Source organism: Mobula birostris, chromosome 24 (genome assembly GCF_030028105.1).
Source record: "Mobula birostris isolate sMobBir1 chromosome 24, sMobBir1.hap1, whole genome shotgun sequence".
NCBI lineage: Eukaryota > Metazoa > Chordata > Chondrichthyes > Myliobatiformes > Myliobatidae > Mobula > Mobula birostris.
This window is the reverse complement of record NC_092393.1, coordinates 59,724,883-59,746,178: the sequence shown is the minus strand read 5'-3', so window position 1 is coordinate 59,746,178 and position 21,296 is coordinate 59,724,883. Positions and strand designations below refer to the sequence as shown.

At 39.9% G+C, this 21,296-nt stretch overlaps 1 protein-coding gene across 1 annotated transcript in view; it reads left to right on the top strand.

Annotated features, from left to right (window-relative positions):
* The window catches only part of suz12b (SUZ12 polycomb repressive complex 2 subunit b), a 62,844-nt gene that overhangs the window by 23,149 nt on the left and 18,399 nt on the right, over nucleotides 1–21,296 (top strand). The window contains exons 4-10 of the mRNA XM_072241955.1: nucleotides 2,543–2,611; nucleotides 5,714–5,763; nucleotides 8,495–8,580; nucleotides 11,153–11,384; nucleotides 17,844–17,946; nucleotides 20,051–20,156; nucleotides 20,500–20,677. Coding sequence (XP_072098056.1) covers nucleotides 2,543–2,611; nucleotides 5,714–5,763; nucleotides 8,495–8,580; nucleotides 11,153–11,384; nucleotides 17,844–17,946; nucleotides 20,051–20,156; nucleotides 20,500–20,677 — 824 coding nt within the window. The remainder of the gene's footprint in view (nucleotides 1–2,542; nucleotides 2,612–5,713; nucleotides 5,764–8,494; nucleotides 8,581–11,152; nucleotides 11,385–17,843; nucleotides 17,947–20,050; nucleotides 20,157–20,499; nucleotides 20,678–21,296) is intronic.

The following is a 21,296-nucleotide window of genomic DNA, read 5'->3' as shown; positions in this document are numbered from 1 at the left end:
TAAAAAAATAAATTCAGTAAAAGACGTTCAAATGTGAGAATCAGGCAGCCCTTTGCCACCGAATTGGTGTTAAAGATTCTCTCTTGCAAGTTATTGTAAGCATTTACTATTGAATAAATATAACTATTAACTACTGTAATCCCGCTGAATAAGTATTATTTACTGATGTAGAAGCAGAAAAGATCATACTGTATAAAATTCACATTTTGCCAAGTTTGTTTTTTCCCCCTTAGTCAGGGAACCATTGGGACAAGAATCTATTAACCAATTTTGAAAGCTTCATTGATTCATCATTGCATTAGTTGAAGTGTGAACCATCCATAAAGTGTACTGCAGTTACTTAGCCAGGTTTCTTCAACAACACCTCACAAACTCTTAAGCTTCTGCCCAGAGTAGCTACACCAACCTGTGTATATTACCCTCTAAGTTGCAAACCATCCTTTCTGGGATTCTGTCACTGCTCCCTTAATATTGCTGTGATTAAATCCTGGAACTTTATCCTATTATGGGAGCACCTTCAAGACTAGTAGTAGTTATTTCTGATTACGTCGCTGAATTTTTAAAAAATCCCAAGAGAAAGGTATTACCTAAGTTATAAATTGATATTTGGAAATCTGAAACTTTTTGTTACATTGTCATTCCTTGTCTGGTTTCATATTTTCACAGTAAAATCTCTGCTGTTATGTTGCATTGTGGTATTTATATGAAGTTAGATTCTGCAGGAGTTTGTATGAAAGAAATGAACAAGTCTGAAAATGTGAAAACCACGATGTTTTGTTTTATTAGTAGCGGTTTTTCACACGGGCAGGTGAATGATTCTGTTAATCTATTAAGATTTTCTCTAAAATAATATAGTACTGAATTTGAAGTAACTGATGTGTCCTGGTGGTTTTATAAGAGTAATTAAAGATGAAAGACAAGAACTTGCATTTATATTGTTCCCTACATACACTAATTCCACAGCAAGTGGATTACTGAAATTCTATGGAAAATCAAGCTTTCCATTTGAGAAACAGGTTAGTATCAACCCATATAATTGCTTGACAGTTCACACCAAACAAAACTGCTGTTCACCTTGTGTCAAATCTCTCAACAACTGTTCAAATCATTTGTACATATACTGATAATAGACAAAAGAGCTACTGGTTGTCTGCTCAGTTGGTGCCGTGTTTCATTGATTCTATTATGGTTATTTGATTTATTGAATATGCCTACAAGAAAACTGAATATCAGGGTTGTATATTGTGACCTATGTACTTTGATAATAAATTTACTTTGAACTTTGTTTTCCTGTGTTTAGGACTGCACCGGCTAGTTAATCAGCTTTTCAGTACCCATACATATTGTCCACAGTTCTAGCTCTCTTAGCCCAGGGTAAGAATACCAGAAGACGGTCAATTTTTACTGGATTATTGTCTTGCCAGATGTGTCCAAACAGCTTATTGAATGTGGCTGTAAAATTCCCATTTGTGTATTTCATTAGTTTCACTGGTTTACCTGAAGAAACAGTCGTTATAGGGTTTAAATTTATAATGTGTGAAATGGAACAGTAAGTTTTTTGGTAATCAGTCAGAAGTGTGCCTGTCCAAATGTGATACAAATTCCAGTTCAGTTAAATTGGTTACTCATTCTTCATTTTGTTGGTGAAGACCATGAATATCAACAATATTTCTTCTATAGATGTTTGACATTTATAGCACTCCAAATTTCAGATTTTCACTATTTGAAATTCATCTTTAGAGTGGCATTATTCAGATTGAGTACAGAATTTAACAATTGTGGGGCATTTCAACAAAATTGTTAGTAGATTAGTTATAACCTTCTGATAGAGCATTACAGCATGGACACATGCCATTCGGTACATGTCCTGTCCTGTCCCCTCTATGTAGCATTCAAGTGTTACTTAAATGAAATTATTGTACCTGCCTCAGCCACTTCCTTGGCAGCTTATTCCATATACTCACCTTCCTCTGAGGAAGAAGTTGCCACTCAGGTCCCCTTTAGAATCTTTCCCCTAAATCTATGCTCCCTTGTTTTGGATTCCCCTACCATGGGGGGGGGGGGGGGAACTGTTGCCATCCACCTCATCCATGCCTCACACAAGTTTTATAAGGTTGTACCAGTCTCTTCTGCTTCAAGGAATTGAGATCTAGCCTGGCCAACCTCTCCCTATCAGGTGGGCTCTCTAGTCCTGGCAGCATCCTCAAATCTAATCTTTTCTGCACTCTTTCCAGTTTAACCACACCTTTCCTGTAACAGAATAACCAAAACTCTATGCAATCTTGCAGGTGCAGCCTCCCCATTTATACAGTTGCAACGCAAAGTTCCAACTCCAGTATTCATTTTCCTGACTGATGAAAGCCAGTGTGTTAAATGCCTTTTCATCACCTTGTATAACCTATGATGATGCTTTCAACAAAGTATGCATTTCTACTCCTAAGCCCCTCTACTGTCCCACTCCCCAATGCTCTACCATTCATAGTACAACACCTGTACCACTTTGACTTTCAAACTAATATAGCTGAACTTTATTATTTTGCAGGAAGACCTTTAAAGTGAATGATATGCTGGCCAAAGTAGAGAAGATGAGGGGAGAGCAGGAATCTCCTAGGTACGTTGGTTTCAAAGTGGTTTAAAATGTTCTGTAGCTTAACGTGGCTGTTTTGTTCATTTACTAATTTCGGTAGAATTTTTCCCGCACAACAGAACATTGATCTTTGAGTCTTTGTAATTAATGTATCTTCACCATCAAGTTGCTGAAGATATATGTGGGAATAGAGGTGGGAATGGACTGTGCTGGGTGTCTGGGGATGGAGGTGGGAGTGGACAGTGCTGGGTGTTTGGGGATGGAGGTGGGAGTGGACAGTGCTGGTTGTTTGGGGATGGAGGTGGGAGTGGACAGTGCTGGTTGTTTGGGGATGGAGATGGGAGTGGACAGTGCTGGGTGTTTGGGGATGGAGGTGGGAGTGGGAGTGGACAGTGCTGGGTGTCTGGGGATGGAGGTGGGAGTGGACAGTGCTGGGTGTTTGGGGATGGAGGTGGGAGTGGACAGTGCTGGGTGTCTGGGGATGGAGGTGGGAGTGGACAGTGCTGGGTGTTTGGGGATGGAGGTGGGAGTGGACAGTGCTGGGTGTTTGGGGATGGAGGTGGGAGTGGACAGTGCTGGGTGTTTGGGAATGGAGGTGGGAGTGGACAGTGCTGGGTGTTTGGGGATGGTGGTGGGAGTGGACAGTGCTGGGTGTTTGGGAATGGAGGTGGGAGTGGACAGTGCTGGGTGTTTGGGGATGGTGGTGGGAGTGGACAGTGCTGGGTGTTTGGGGATGGAGGTGGGAGTGGACAGTGCTGGGTGTTTGGGGATGGAGGTGGGAGTGGACAGTGCTGGGTGTTTGGGGGTGGACTGTTTCAGGATGAGAAGAGAATCTGAAGGCACTATCTAAGCATTGATTTGGCAGATATATAAAATAGCAAAATATGTTTAATTTGGCAAATTTATATGCACCACAATTAGTGTTAATGTAGTTGGAATTTGAAAATTGGGAATATTATCCTTTCTTAGACTTTACTTGCACAACACTATTAAAGCTTGAAGCATTCTGGAGCTCGGAGTTAAATTCTAGCACCACTTGAAAAGGTTGCATGGTTTCCTCCGGGTGCTCCCAGAGCCATACGGGTTAGTAGGTTAATTGGTCATTGTAAATTGTCCTGTGATTATGCTATGGTTAAATAGGTGGATTTCTAAGTGGTGCAGCTTTTTGTGCTAGAGGGGCCTGTCTGCACTGTATCTCAAAATAAGTAAATCAATGGTTATGCATTACTGCATTAGTAGAAATTATATTTTAAATAGCTAAGTTCTTCTACCACTGGAGTCTCTTAATTTCATTGATATCTGGGACTGACACAAATAAGTATCAACTTCAGCATCTTTGAGGTAATTGTAGAACATTCTCAAAGCAGCTACAAATATATCCATAATTGAAAAATTAGTTCCTTAGGTGTCAAAGGCTAATGTGTGCCTGCTACTTGGTGTATATGGAGTGGAGAATACATTATCTTGGATTGCAGTAATGAAAATTCGATTATTGTCACAAAACTAGATGATTTGCTGTAGGAAAGACAATGTCCCAGTGAAATTTGATGTCTTAGTGATTTACAGAAAGAAGCAAGAGTAGGAAATTTGGCCCTTTTTTTTTCTGCTCCACCATTCAAAAAGATTATTGTTTTTCAATTTAGTGTCACTTTCCCACATTACTCCCTATTCCCTGATTCCCCAAATATCTAAAAATCTGTCTCGAATATACTGTGACTGAACTTCCACAGCCATCTTGGGTAGGGGATTCTTGATTCATTACCCTTTGGGAGTGGAAGCATCTGGCTTATATAGCTAAATCATATCCATTTTAAACACTTCAGCCAGGGCAAACATTGACTCTACTTAAACCCCTATGAATTGTCTTGTGGAGTCACATAATCTCTTGATCTCCTGAAAGAAAGTAAGGGTTCAGCTTGCTTTAACTCTCTGCAATCAATCAACTTTGCACTCTTTCCTCTTTTGCAAGTTTAATCTTCCGTCAGTACACCTGTGTGTGTATATCTCGGTGATGCCTCGTTTGTTCTGTAGTTCTGGGAGTGTTTTTATAATGAAGACCAATGAAACAGTTTCCTCCTTGATGCTATCTGAACTGCCATGTTCACTATTTCTGGAAGCCTTGACGAAAGCTAATTCCTTGGATATCATAACTTTCCTACTCACTCTGCCACTTTCAAAGGTTAATTGAATTGATTTTTAACAATGAATTGTTCTTTTTGACTTGCTGCCTGACGTGCTGCTAGTGTTTAGGGCAGCAATGGAGATACTCTCATCTGTTTGTCCTTGGCCCTTTCCATAAATTCCAGAAACTAAATTTGGTCTTGGTGTTGGCAGTGTCAGGACGTTCTTCATCATGCCATTAGCTTCCCCTCAGTTTGCGCTACAGTCAGCCACGTGAGTCCTGGAATACTGTAATGAATATTGTCCCACACAGATGTGGAAGTATTCTTTATTGTGTTTTCTCTAACAGTTTTGTTAGGGCTGTTAGCCCTGAGCTGAACCCCCAAACCTGGAGGACCGGTGGACTACTCTTAGTCAGGCCCATGCCCTTTGAGCTGTTTGGCATGGGTGACCCTCCCAAGAGCCAAAGCATAAAGCCCTGGCTCCAGGCAGCATAGCTCTCTGAGTCATTGAGGCATGCAAGCCTTCAAACCATAACAAAGTTGTGGTCCTCTTGAAGGTTCCTTTTGACTGTAATGATTAAATTGTGTAAATGGAGGTCTGCGGATTGAGCAATGCAAATTTATGGCCTTCCTGGAATCTGTATATTCCAAGTAAACATGCGCAGAGGAATTTGAATCTGAGTCAGTTTTAATATCACTGGCATATGTCGTGAAATATATACATTAGTTAAAATAAGTAGTGCAAAAAAAAAATACAAATAAAAATTAGTGAGGTAGTATTCACAAGTTCATGTCTCATATCTGACCATGTTTGTTTTTGTATGGTGGTGGAAGTGGATCCATAATATTAGACTGTGCAATTGCAGTACCATCTGTTAAGTTCTTTTTCAAAGGTTAATAGATATCTTACAAGGATTGTGTGACTATTTCAAGTAATGAACTACTGTTTTTGCACATATTGGTGAGCTTCAAGGGAATTAATTTTTTTTTAATTTCTCTCCAGTTTAACAGCTCATTTGCAACTTACGTTTACTGGTTTCTTCTATAAAAATGGTATGTATGTTATTCTTGGGTATTGCAACTTCACCGAGAATATAATCAGAGTATATTCAGCTATGATGTGTAGCTATACTACTTGTTAAGTGGTATTGACCACAGATTCTAGCAGAATATTCTCTCCTTGAAATCCCAATGTGCTCTTCATTGTGTAATCTCCAGTTCATTTTTGTTCTGTGGAGGCATCAGTAAGACAGAGGATGATAAATAGTTCATGGTTGGAACTAACACAGTTCTTTATGATTATTTTGTTTCAAACTAGAATAACATTCGTGCCGTAATATATGCTATAAATTAGACCATGATCTGTTGACATATATTGAGATGTGAGCCATTCATTGGCATAAGGAAAAAACACACATACTGTTAATTCAAATTACTTGATGTAACATATACTGTTAATTCAAATCAGATTGATGTAGCTCTGGCAAATGTTTGCTGCTCAATGCAGTGAGCCATAAAAAAGGATTCCAAATTGGTGCTGAGTTAACTCCATTGCGTCCTTGGCATAGCTGATCTTGATCCTGGTATGGGTGGAAAAATAGCCACAGTTGGGGTTCTTGATTACTACCCCATAAGAGGAGGCTTGTTCGTCCAATTGCATATTCTGCCATTTACATGATGTACAAGCTATGTAAGTGACGTGTCCCCCTAAGATCTTAGGGAAAAGAAGCTTGCAGAAAGGGAGTGGAGAAGATGGCGAGGAAAGGAATAATTGGGGCTAAAAACATAAGAAATAGGAACAAGGTTGGACCAATTTCTTGCTTGCCAGTTAGTCAGATAATGGTGAATTGAGAGGAATAGATGGTAAAATATCAACAATGAATTACAGTTCTGGTTAGGTAAACATCAATTACAGTTGTCAGTTAACATTAAACGAATAATGTATCCCATGAGTTAAATAAAGTGCACTACAGTGGCTTAGGAAATTGTTTACAATTCCTCCCAATTACTTTTATGCTGCTAGAGGTTGAGTATGGAATTAATATGTGGTTTTAATAGCTTTACAGTTTTTCTTCAGCTTTTTGCATTCTAAATAAGTCTGCCTTGTACTTATCAGAACAAGCAAGAAAAGTTTACATCTAGATAACTTGTGTTACCTACACAAGTCTTAGGCACCCCAGCCGAGATTTTTTTCACAGTGCTGTAAAACAGCTGGACTGCCTAAGACTACACAATACTGTGTTTGTCAACATGGAGCAGAGAGTGACTTTGTAAATCTGATGGGTAAAGGATGTTTGGAATGGCAAGGGTGGAGTGCCACATGAGGGGTGCAGGACAGGTGGCAGAGAAGGTGTGATGGGCAGGGGGTGGGACAGATGCAGATACAAGGCAATCTCCCCTCCCTCCCCCCCCCCACCTCCTCCCTCCCCATATCAGAATCAGGTTTACCATCTCTCACATGTCATGAAATTTGTTTTTATTCTGCAGCAATACAGTGCCATACATAAAATTACTACAGTGCTATGCAAAAGTCTTAGGCATCCTAGCTATATCTATGTATCTAAAACTTTTGCACAATACTGTACATTTTGGTACTTCTGGGGAAAATAGAGAAATGAAATTTAGTTGGCTACTTTCTGTACTCTCACACCTGAATGTAAAAACCCTTCGGTGAGTATGCGAAATGTGAAATGGACAGAACAACGTGGGATGAGAAATTTAAAGATGAGAGGTTCATACACTGGATAAAATGATTGATGGACACAGCTAACATGTACAGGCTTCTTTTTAACATTTAAGCACACGAAAAAACCTGCCTGTCTGCCATGTTTCCACCATTAAGTTGTATGCACATATTTAGAGGAACATTTTGTGTGTTTCTGTTCTGACCAAAGTTTGCAAAACATTCTCTTCCAGCAAGAGGCAAGGACAACTGTTACACAAGTACTGAGGCAAATGCTGGTTCTGTTGCCTGATAGTTAATTAATTACAGATGACCACATTGCATTCCTTCGATTTATGTGGCTTGACTACTCATCAGAAAACACTTCACTATTACCTCTCTCCTTTTGATAGTAATTGGCTCCCAGTTGTATGATTAAGCAGCTTCATTGCTTCTGATGGTGTTTTTCTTGGAAGTTCTATCCCTTTTACTGAAAAGGTTTTAACTACCAAAATAACATTCAGGAAATGTAATCAACTATGTACTCAAATGCAGTTAAACTGTTCCTGGGTCATTTCAGGGCACAATGATTAATCCTTTATAGCTCAATATTAATTAACACAGTAGCCCTCTACACTTCTTGCTCAACAGTCACATGTCACAGCTAAACTGGTGCATTTCTGGCCTCCCAGGTCGCAGCATCATCTGGATAAAGGGATGTACACGAAACCTATTGAGTGCCTGTGTATTGCTTCAGTTCAGCTAGGAGATGCAAAAGGGGCTGACTGGGATCTTGCCCCTATATTTTTTTTGTTGTGTGGGAAAATCTTGATACACTTTGATGGCTTGGCAAAGATAGAATTTGCTGTGGAATGGCAAATACAACCTCATGCTCTCATGGCATGAAACATTAATATCTTGTTTTGACTAACCGGTATGTTTTTGTTTTATTTGAATAGTCTAAGCTAAATTTATTAATTTTGCTTTATCAGATATTCTGATAGAATAATAAAATTAATCAAAGCTGTGATAGTTTATTGCTTTGGTTCAGCACCAAAACTATATCTTACTGATTTTTTTTTACTGTTTAATATATTTCATGACACTTTGTATTTTGTCCAGAAAAGCCATCTCAAAACTCAGAGAACGAACAAAATTCAGTGTCCCTGGAGGTGCTACTTGTTAAAGTCTGTCACAAAAAACGTAAGGTAGAGTACACAGACCTTTTTTAATTATCCTATATGGTTGCTTAAGATGTTTACAATTGTATTTTGTGTTCATGGACAATGTAATCGCCAATAATCCTGGAGAAGGGACTTGGTGCTGCTATACATTCACGTGGGAGAACCTAACAAAAGATGGATTAGTTTGCTTTATTTAAATTTTGGCAGAGTAGGGAAAGACTTTCCATTGGGAATTAAATGAATGGAAGAGTCTATGCATTCTATTGGAGTAGGTTTGAAGCCTTGGTTATTATTTACTCTGCTTACGTTCTTTTGGGCAACTATATCTATTCTTTTGAAGATCTTGTTCTGTTAGCAGTTGGAGTATTTTAAATTTCAATAGCCCAACAGAATTAGATGTCCACACTGCCACTTATTTTGTAGTGTAGTAAGTGAAACTTTGGTTTTTGCATAATGATGTAGAAAGAAGCCTTAGAAGTGTGGGGAAGAAAGGCCATTGAAACAGTTGAATGTCATTGAGCTTAGGACACTGGCTTGAAGAACTGTTAAACACGAGATTCTGCGGATGCTGGAAATCCAGAGCATCACACAAAATGCTGAAGGAACTCAGCAGGTCAGGCAGCATCTATGGAGGGGAATAAACCTCCGTAGATTTATTCTATAGATGTTTATGGAGGAAGGGTCCTGAAGAAGTGTTGGTACGCAACTGACTGTCAGTTCCACTCCATAGATGCTGCCTGACCTGTTGAGTTCCTCTAGCACTTTGTGTATTGTTGAGGAACTGATGTTCTGGATTGGCATTTGACCTCCAGCTGGCACAATCTTACTGCTTTGTGTTGAGGTACTGTATGGCTGCAACCATTTGAGTGTTTTCTCCCTTGATTTCAGGTTTACCAAAACTACTGAGTCCCTCAAGCGTTTTTCGAATTTGGCTCATTAAACCCCTGATTAGATCAGAGCTGAGAGTTCATGAGTTGAGTGGTCTTGGCAAATTCCAAATTGTTAGTGGGCAGGTTATTGGTAAATAAGTGGTGCTAAAATCATCATTAGCGCATCCCTTGTTTTACTATCTTAATGTAAAACCTTTTTATCAATATTATTGTCATTCCATTATGTTGAGGAAAATGTGTCTTTATAGTTGATTGCTTTCTTCTATTTCAGCTACCTTTTTGACCATTCTGATGACAAGCTTTTTAGTTAAAATTATTTCATGTTTGCTGAACCAATTGAATATTACTGAAATAGACCTCTTGGTTATCAGTGTCCCTCTGGTATTTCTCCCCCCGTAAGTGTGTTGAAGGTGAAATACAAGCTAACAAGGACAATTTTATTGTTACCATTCAATGGAAGGTGCACTTTTCTAATAGAAGCATTTGGTGTCCAACATATAACATGGATAACCAGAAGCTGTATTCCAACTAGCAGTGTAGTCAAGAAGGGGAATCAAATGGACAAAAATATTTCATGAAAGTAAATGTCATGGTGTATATTTTAAAAAAAAAAGTAGTTAACTTCAGGGCAAAGCAATTCAGTTGTTAATAAATTAATAACTTTGGATTCATGAATGGGAGTGTAAATGTCATTGACAGTGGAGTAGTTAAAGACTGGGAACCAATGTACAGAACTGAATCTGTATGTTTGTGTAAAATTGTTTTCAGTGGGATTCCATGATTGAGACCAGGTTCTCTGATGTAAATAATATTAATGAAAGGCAAAAAGCAAGGATAATGTACCCAAGCTAGCTATCCATAAAACACCAGAAAGTGAGCTGTCATGACGATGACGATGTAAGGAAATGGACCGAGTGAAAGGACAAAAGAATGACTGGATGAGGAAGTATAAGCATTCCTCATTTTAATTAGAGTAGCAAAATAAAAATATTTGAAATATATACCAATGATCTGGAAATGCTGATATCTAAACCTAGGAAGGCAAATGAAATGTTGACTTTTATTCCAAGAGAGTTGAGTACAAGAATAATTAATGTAATTATACCAGGCTTTGAAACCACACCCAAAAAAGGACATGCTTTTGGAAAATGGGAAAGAGGGGCACAAAATAGTAGTAAGGCTATAAGATGTTTTTGCTTTAAGAAAAGTATTGAAAGTTTACTAAGACAATTGGCATAAATTTTGCATGTGTGGAAAGACAAAAGGCATCAAATAAGCCATGGCATTGATTTGCAGCATATATGCATCTAAGATGATTGACAAAGCACTTTACATAAGCTACTGGAAATATTTAACATCACATTAAATTCCATTTCCATGTAATATTATATCTCAGGGCATGTGTAGGTAAGGATTGAAGTGTGGGGCAGGTAAACATGGAAGTGCCCTTTTTTTCCCTGAGGCTTTGATATTTTTATATACTTGTATTTTAAAGTCAATCTAGGGATGGGGCGAAAATTCATGTCCTTTCCTTTGGTTTTGCCTTCACTATAAGCAGTTTCATATTAAGTTTCATTAATGGTATAATACATTACTTGTTTAAATCATGAAATCCTTACACAAAATCGTAAGGGAACTCCTGCCCCCAACCAGTTGTCCTTATATTAATCTCTTTTGATAATTTACAAGTTTCTTTTCTTTTCAAGGATGTTAGTTGTCCAATCAAGCAAGTGCCTACAGGTAAAAAGCAGGTGCCTTTGAATCCAGACAACAGCCAGTCCAAACCAGGCAATTGCCCTTCCCTCGCAGTTCCCAGCAATGAGTTTGAACCTAGCAACAGCCATATGGTTAAATCCTATTCGCTGCTCTTCAGAGTGACACGTCCAGGCAGGAGGGAGGTCAATGGATTGACTAATGGAGAGATTAATGAAAATATTGGTAAGTATATCTTATTGAAGTTCTGCTAATTAGCATGTAGCTAATTGTAATGTCTTATGCAATTAAGTCCCAAGTCAATGCATGTGCATTGAGTTATAAAGAATATATTAACCTATAAAATGCAAGAAATCTGGTTCAGAAATTCTGACGTAAATTTGTTTTGAGATTTATTTGCACCAAATCAGCTTAATTTGAATTCTGTAGCAATGTAGATGTACAAATCTAATTTTATTAAAACATTTAATTTAACAAGAAATGTTTGTGTTGACTGGATTATTCTTTTGAAATTTGATTGTTTTTGGATGAGGAGCTATATATTAGAAGTTTTTAAACCATAACATTTTGGATCACCGAATTGGTGAGCTGGTGAAGCTAATCTGAATTCAGGAAATGTGTGAGCAAATAATTCTCATTACTTATAGTGTGTCTAACATTTCATAACCAGGTGTTTTTGCAGTGTAGGTACTTTGTATTATGGGGAAGGACTATAGCGACCAATTTATACACAAGATTTATAGTTAATGTAATAATATCAATTATCTTCTAATTCTGATTGACATGGGTTGTTAGGGCAGATGACCAAGCTTGGTTAAAGGTGTGCTTTAAGGATTGTCTTCAAGGACAAAAAGATGATGGAGAAGTCAAGAAATTTTAAAAGAATTTCAGCATTCAGTTTGGCAGTTGATGGCCGTCAGTGGTGGAATAATTGGTTAAAATAAATAACTAAATTTTGTTTCTGTGATAGTTGAGGAATACACAGATCTTTGCAGTAGGAATTGGAAATACAATCTTCTAACTGAGGTGAGGGTGTTTCCGCTGACCCAAGTCTAACAGTTTAATGTGTGCATGAAATGTGCTGATGGCTTCATGCAAATATCACTGTTCTACATAAGAAATTTGCACTGGATTTAGTATCTACTGTATGTAATTATGTTACATGCTTTGTCTGTTGAAGGATAAAAGTTTGTTTTTGAACATTTAATATTGACTCATCTTGGCCTAATTGAATGAATTTCCAGGACTCAAGTTGTTTAAACACAGTAGTGTATCGTAAAGATTTCTGTAAGTGACTTGCATTGCTATTTCAAGTGTAACACTTAAATAATAGAACCAATGTTAAAGAACTTCTTGTGAGACATGAGACATTAGATGGTTGAATCTAGAACAATGATTTGCTGAAGGAACTCAGTATGTCGAGCAGTATCTGGTGGGAAGAAAAGAGTTGATGTTTTTAATTCTCTCCTTACACACACACACACACACACACACACACACACACACACACACACACACACACCCCCGTGTTACTGTTGCTGTAATAGTGATAAACTAACCACTACACTATAGTGTCCCCATCTTTGCTCAAGGAGCTGATTCCAGGAGCACTGATCTGTAATGGAATTGAATTGTGTTGACAACAGGAATTCTGTAGATGCTGGTAATTCAAGCAACACACATCAAAGTTGCTGGTGAACGCAGCAGGCCAAGCAGCATCTGTAGGAAGAGGTGCAGTTGACGTTTCAGGCCGAGACCCTTCGTCAGGACTAACTGAAGGAAGAGTGAGTAAGGGATTTGAAAGTTGGAGGGGGAGGGGGAGATCCAAAATGATAGGAGAAGACAGGAGGGGGAGGGATGGAGCCAAGAGCTGGACAGGTGATGGGCAAAAGGGGATACGAGAGGATGATGGGACAGGAGCTCCGGGAAGAAAGACAAGGGGGGGGGGGACCCAGAGGATGGGCAAGAGATATATTCAGAGGAACAGAGGGAGAAAAAGGAGAGTGAGAGAAAGGATGTGTGCATAAAAATGAGTAACAGATGGGGTACGAGGGGGAGGTGGGGCCTTAGCGGAAGTTAGAGAAGTGGATGTTCATGCCATCAGGTTGGAGGCTACCCAGACGGAATATAAGGTGTTGTTCCTCCAACCTGAGTGTGGCTTCATCTTTACAGTAGAGGAGGCCGTGGATGGACATGTCAGAATGGGAATGGGATGTGGAATTAAAATGTGTGGCCACTGGGAGATCCTGCTTTCTCTGGCGGACAGAGCGTAGATGTTCAGCAAAGCGGTCTCCCAGTCTGCGTCAGGTCTCGCCAATATATAAAAGGCCACATCGGGAGCACCGGATGCAGTATATCACCCCAGTCGACTCACAGGTGAAGTGTTGCCTCACCTGGAAGAACTGTTTGGGGCCCTGAATGGTGGTAAGGGAGGAAGTGTTAGGGCATGTGTAGCACTTGTTCCGCTTACACGGATAAGTGCCAGGAGGGACATCTACGCTCTGTCCGCCAGAGAAAGCAGGATCTCCCAGTGGCCACATATTTTAATTCCACATCCCATTCCCATTCTGACATGTCTGTCCACGGCCTCCTCTACTGTAAAGATGAAGCCACACTCAGGTTGGAGGAACAACACCTTATATTCCGTCTGGGTAGCCTCCAACCTGATGGCATGAACATCGACTTCTCTAACTTCCGCTAAGGCCCCACCTCCCGCTCGTACCCTATCTGTTACTCATTTTTATGCACACATTCTTTCTCTCACTCTCCTTTTTCTCCCTCTGTCCCTCTGAATATACCTCTTGCCCATCCTCTGGTTCCACCCCCCCCCCCCCCCCCCCAGTCTTTCTTCCCGGGCCTCCTGTCCCATGATCCTCTCGTATCCCCTTTTGCCAATTACCTGTCCAGCTCTTGGCTCCATCCCTCCCACTCCTGTCTTCTCCTATCAGTTTGGATCTCCCCCTCCCCCTCCAACTTTCAAATCCCTTACTCACTCCTCCTTCAGTTAGTCCTGACGAAGGGTCTTGGCCTGAAACGTCGACTGCACCTCTTCCTACAGATGCTGCTTGGCCTGCTGTGTTCACCAGCAACTTTGATGTGTGTTGCTTGAATTGTGTTGACTTTATTACTTATAAAAATGCTGCTTCACATATATGAGGAGTAAAAATCTTTGTTACGTTCCTGTTTGAATGTGCAAACTTTAGTAAGTTGTAATAAGTGTGTATAGCAAGATATACAGCAGAACTGTCAATATAGCTTAGAAATACAATTGTGTCAACGTGAATTAATCAGTCTGGTCTGTTGGAAGAAACTGTTCTGGAGCCGGTTGGTCCTGGATTTAATGCTGCGGTACAGTTTCCTGGATGGTAGCAGCTGGAACAGTTTGTGGTTGGAATGACTCAGGTCCCCAATGATCCTTCGGGCCTTTTTTGTGAACCTGTCGCTGTAAATGTCCTAAATAGTGGGAAGTTCACATCTACAGATGCTCTGGGCTGTCCGCACCACTCTCTGCAGAGTCCTGCGATTGAGGGGAGTACAGTTCCCATACCAGGCAATGATACAGCCAGTCAGGATGCTCTCAATCGTGCCCCTGTAGAAAGTCCTCAGGATCTGGGGACTCATGCAGACTACTTCAACTGTCTGAGGTGAAAGAGGCGCTGTTGTCCTTTTCTCACCACACAGCCAGTATGTACAGACCAAGCGAGGTCCTCTGATGTGTATACCGAGGAACTTAAAGTTGTTCACCCTCTCAGCCCCAGATCCATTGATGCCAATAGGGGTGAGCCTGTCTCCGTTCCTCCTGTAGCCCACAACCAGCTCCTTTGTTTTTGTGACATTAAGGGAGAGGTTGTTTTCTTGACACCACTGTGTCAGGGTGATTTCTTCTCTGTAGGCTGCCTCATTAATTGAGACAAGGCCAATCAATGTAGTATCATCTGCAAATTTAATAAGCAGATTGGAGCTCTGGGTGGCAAGTAAAGGGAACTGACTTGCACTTTAGAGCGGACATATTTCTTCCTAAATACAACATACAGTTGCAAGAAAAAGTTTATGAATCTTTTGCAATTACCTGGTTTACCGCATTAATTATCATAAAATGTGGTCTGATCTTCATCTGGGTCACAATAACAGATAAAATCTGCCTAAACTAATAACACAGACAATTGTACTTTTAAAAATTGCTGGGGAACGCAGCAGGACAGGCAGCATCTCTAGGAAGAGGTACAGTCGACGTTTCGGGCCGAGACCCTTCGTCAGGACTGACTGAAAGAAGAGCTAGTAAGAGATTTGAAGTGAGAGGGGGAGGGGGAGATCCAAAATGAGAGGAAAAGACAGGAGGGGGAGGGATGGAGCCAAGAGCTGGACAGTTGATTGGCAAAAGGGATATGAAAGGATTATGGAACGGGAGGCCTAGGGAGAAAGAAACGGGGAGGGGTGAAGCCCAGAGGATGGGCAAGGAGACAGAGGGAGAAAAAGGTGCTAAAGCCGAGCAAGGCTTTATGTAGTGAAACATGGATTGCAAGCTTGGTTTCTTCAGTTGATGTTAAAGATTTTAAACCTGATACTGACAGGTAATTAAGAAACGGATAGGTTCCCATCCCTTCCCTTCAACATTATCAAGTAGGTGATGAACTGCTTTTTAGAGACCGAGATACAGTCTGGAAAGTGAATTGGAAACCAGTGAATCTCCACTCTTTCCAATTCAAGTGCCCAGATGGATATTTAACTTAAAAATGTTGCACAACATATTTCTAGTAATCCACATTTCACCTTTTGGAAATATATAACTTAATTTTTCAATAGATGATTTAGTTTTATTAAACGCTATATTTGAGGATATACCTTATTCGAATAAGTCTTGGGATATTCCAAATTAGTTTGGTCAATCAAGCAATTTTGTCGCAAATGTACTACCATCCAGGCAATGTAGTCAATTTGCATGTAAGCAGAAAATGACTTCTGTGTTTATGGTTGGGGTTGTGGATGTTGTCTAGAAACCTCGAATATCTCTTCCATTGTTAGAATTGGCTGTGGGGAATCTTGCATCCGCCCGAGAGAGTAATACTTTGTCTGATAGACCCTGTCTGTTACAGCAGGACTAGGAGGCGGAACTATCTTTTGAATATAGTTCAGATATGTTCAGAAGATGTATCTTTTGGAAATGTGCTTTAGAGCCATTGTACACACTGAATTGCTGGACATTAATGCTAGGTGAGCTTTCCCCCCTAAGATTATTCTACAGATGAAGTTGGTATTGGGGGAGACAGAGAAACGGTTGGCTTTTCAGACTGGTGAGCTGTCATTGCCCATAAATCTGCATGTATGATGTACAGTTGTCTGCTGGTTGTAGATCCACTTTCAATAATTCGTGAAGTTCAAAGTTCAAATTTATTAAAGTATGTATGCCATATACAATCTTGAGTTTCATCTTGCAGGCTGTCACAAAACAAAGAAACACAATAGAATTCACAAAAAACTATACACAACAAAGACTGACAAACATCCAATGTGCAAAAGAGGACAGACCATGTAGATAGTTAATGAAAAGTAATTAAATATTACATGGCATGTGAGCTGCAGAGTCCCTGAAAATGAGTTTGCAGAGCAAGTTCATCCCTGAGGTGAGTGAACCTGGTCCAGGGCCTGAAGGTTGCCAGGCAACAATTGCTCCCAAACCTGATGGCATGAGACCGGAGAGTTTCTACCCCATGGTGGTAGGAGAAGGGAGAGAGATCATTCAAATGCAGGCAGACAGCACTGAACATCAGTTTGTTTTCCATTCTTGGTACTTGATGGTTTAATCAGTGTAGAGTAATGGAGCAGAGCACAGGCTTATTTTCCGCTCTCAGGCCTCGACACAGTGCTGTGCACAGTGAGGGCCACCCTGGTTGTACATGCTTGTGAGCCAATTTCACCGATTCCTTTGGGAGGTCATACAATCTCTAGTTTGTTTAGATGGTTCAAAAATGTATTTCTTAAAGGGAAATTACAGGCTGCGGATTGTAGTGATAATATATCCAGTTGAGCGTCTAGTAGTCGTGTGAGCTGTCTGCAAAATCTTGCCAGTGCCATCTTGGAAAAGGTTGAAAATGTATGGAAGCAAAAAAAGTCCTTCAATCTTCTTTCTCTAACAACTGATGCTTTTGGGCTTATATTGGAAGCAGAGGGCCTCTGTGAGACATTTCTATAACGATAGCTTGGTCTTAAGAGGCTAAATTTTAAGCTGTTCAGTTGAGGAAGATTTCAACAAACATATGCTTCTATTTCTGTGTTTCCATTGCTGTCAGAATTTCAGTGCTTAATCCATTTTAGTCTGTATGTGGATATTATTAGTTATCTTGCATTTGCAGATTTTGTGTAGCATAGATTTCTGGTTTATTGCTGACTTTATAATCACACTCCCTTAAACTTGTAAAATGGGTTGCTGAGATGCAAATGTGACTCAAATCAACATCAACATTAAAAAGCTAGCTCTGGAGAACAGGATGTTAAGCCTTTTTTTCTACTATAAAATGGTTTTAATTTACAGTAAGCATTTTGGTTTAATTCTATTTACACTGAGCATGGTCACACTAAACTTGAAGGAAAGTTTACACTTGTCCATGTGCTTAAAATAATTTATTGAAACAGATCCTGTTGCACAACAATCATTCAAATCATCACTCCTAATTCTTCTTCTTTTAGAAGTAACGGATGAGTTGCCAAGTCGACGGAAACGGAACTCGTCTCATAAAGATGATGGGGAGAAGACCTTTGTAGCTCAGATGACAGTTTTTGATAAGAATAGGTAAGCATGCTGCTGTCACTGGACTGTGCAGGTGAAAATTGCTAGTACAAAGGAGCAGAATTGGGTCATTTGGCCCATTGTGTCTGCTGCACCAGTCCATTGTGGCTGATCTACCTTCCCTTTCAATCCTATTCTCCAGTTTACTCCCCGTAATCTTTGACACCTTTAATCAAGAACCTGTTAACCTCTGATTTAAATATACCCATGTTTCTCTTCGAAATTAGTGGCCAGGCAGAGCAAACAATGCCCAGGTGGATTTGAAACTGATTGAGGAATCTGTTGTGTCAAGCTTGAATTCCTCATTGTTTTAGTATCAATAGTGTTCAAAGATTTTGTTTTTTTGGTTAAATTGCTTGATTTTGGTTACTGAAATGGCCTGTTAATGACGAACGTGATCTTTTGATTTCTAGTAGAAGTGTGATCACTTGAGTCAAGTGTAATCTCTCAAGGGTTTGATTTCTAGGTGCAGCTAAATCAGAATAATCCAGAATTGATCTGATACTCATGTCTGCACCAATTCAGCAAAGTTACTTAGTGATTTTTTTTAATCTGGTGTTTTGGAAATATAAGCATGGCCCCATTACTCTTTGTCATAAAGTTTGCTCTTCACTTTCCCCTTCAGTACAGAGTCAGTTTAGTTCTGCTGATCTTGTACACAAACGTGCTCAGGATTAGATGGGTGATTTGCTAATAAATGGGGTAAGTGACAAAGGTGATTGTTTCAATCATAATATCTCCGGTTTCCTTTAACTAAATTTATTTGGTTGAATACCAGAGAAAGCTCATAAGATTTCTTCAAGGCATTCTTGTCTTTGGAACAAGTTCCTTCAAACTAAACATTTTTTGTTGGTAGGGATGTATGGTTTAGTTCCATCCATATTTAGATGAAGGAAAAGCCCATGTGATTCAAGGAAAGAGGCAGGTGAGCTTTAAGGCTGATGCGGTGACAGAAAGCCAAGGATTACAGCGTGCAGGAATTTTATTGACGGCAGGGATGCTTACAGTGGGGTCCTGTAAGTCTCGACACTGTATGCCTTGCTTTTTATGGAGCATGTAATCCTACCTTTAAGGAATTTGACTGTCAGTATAACTGATGATAAGGAAGAAACCCCTGGCACCAGCAATATGTTGGTGAGCTAGTTAGAATGGCTCAGAAGTGAGGAATGGAATTTGTCTCAAGCAAGAGTTCTTAACCTTTTTTATGCCATGGACCCCTACCATTAACCGAGTGTTTTGTGGACCCCAGGCTGGGAGCCTCTGGTCTAGAGAAATGAGATACGTCGATGTATGATAATTAGATGTCCAATCTCTGAAGGCAGCAGGATGAGCAGTTAAGGTGTTCAGGATACACTTCTTGGCTGGGAATGTAGAAAACATGAGTGGGGTAGTTGTGCATTAAATATATAAATCTAGTTGGGCTATGGTTATACTTCTGGTTACTGATCTTGTTTTGGAAAGATGTCTTTGAGAGGGTGGAGAGGAGACACATTGTCCCCAGTGATGGGGAATTGTAGTTATAAGGGAAGACAGTCTAGGTTGGAATTGTCCTCTTGGTACAAAAAAACGAAGAGGTTCTGCTCCGGTGTATGAAGTTACAAGAGGTTTAGATGGTAAGTAGTCTGCTGTTTATAAAACAAAAGTCAAAGTCAAGTTCTTTAGATGTACGTTTGCAAAACTTGCGACGTAACAGCACATAACATAATATAAGCAGCATTCACAGGGAAAAAAAAACTAAACATGAGCTTTACACAACTTTTACATGAAAGAATGCAATTGGAACAAAAAGTCCACTTTAGTGCAAAGCGATCAAAGTGGTCATAGTGTTGTTATCCTGTAGTGATTAGGGTTATGGTGGTTGTATGTATTTAAGTGTGTTGTCAACCATCATGGTATGGGCTTAGATCAGTAAAGAATAAGCCTGTGTTCTGGAGCTTACAATATGTAGTAATTGAACTGCTTCAGTACCAAACTACAGTTTTAGATTTTAAAAGTTGATTTTTCATTTTAATTTATCCCATAGAAATGAAACTCACCCTCTTCATTCTTCCTTTAGATTGTGTTTGAAGCAAGTTGTGGTATTCTGAATTTAAATGTTTATTTCCAGACGCTTGCAGCTCCTGGATGGAGAGTATGAAGTAGCCATGCAGGAAATGGATGAGTGCCCTGTTAGCAAAAAGAGAGCCACTTGGGAAACCATTCTTGATGGAAAGGTATATTTATAACCCTTGCCCCTTTCCCACAGAGACTCAACTTCTATACATTGTTGTATTGAACTATGGTAAAACTCACTGTGATAAGAGAGTGGCTTTTTTTTAAAGACCGTAGGGGTTAGGTAAATTTGCCATAACCTGCTATTACAGCTTAGTGGCCTATAACAGAAACATCAAGTTTTCATACCGTTGGAGACAAATGCACAGTGCTCTTCTAGGTGGTATGATGAAAATCTATTTTGGTTTAGATTCTGTATCTGATACAGCACTCATTTGAAAACTGTTGTCAATTATTTTTAGTGCCAAAGCTTACTGTTATTACTGTCTTGCTTTGTTTTCACAGCGGTTGCCTCCTTTCGAAACCTTTTCTCAGGGTCCTACACTCCAGTTCACTCTTCGATGGACAGGAGATGCTGCAGACAGATCCACTGCTCCAGTTGCTAAGCCTCTTGCAACTCGCAATACAGACACCACAGCTGCAGAGACTAAGCTCAACTCAGTGAAACCAGCTCAGACCCTCTGTAAGAACCACCAGCAAATATAAATCACTTTGAAAAATGTATTATTCTTGGAGTCACAGAGCAAGACAGCATCATCCCAATTTCTAGCTTTTGACTCGTAACCCTCCAAATCCCTCCCCTCATCTGAATGTCTGTCAAATATTGCACTTGTACCCAGCCCTATCCACTTCCTGTGGCAGCTCATTCTGGGTGCTTCTGTATGAAGAAGTTACCTCTTGTGTCTTTTCTAAATCTCTTCCTCATCATGTCCGTGCTCTTAGGTTTTTGACTCCCCAACCCTGGGGAGTCCACCATATCCAATCCTCTCATGATTTTATAAATGCCAACCTTTCGTTCTCCAGGAAATGAAGATTCAGGGAGCTCACCCTCTTCCTATAACTCAGGCCCTCTAGTTCAAGCAGCATCTTTGTAAATCTCCTATAACAGGGTGACCAAAGCTGTACACAATACTCTGAGTGGGCCCTCACCAATGACTTGTGTAACTGCAGCAGTTCAGAACATCCTAAATGCAATTCCACAACACTTATTGGTGCCCTACCAGTCACTGTACAAGTCCTACATCATCTCATACTTAGTTGAATTCCTTTGCCATTCTTCAGCCCATCTCCCTGACTGATGA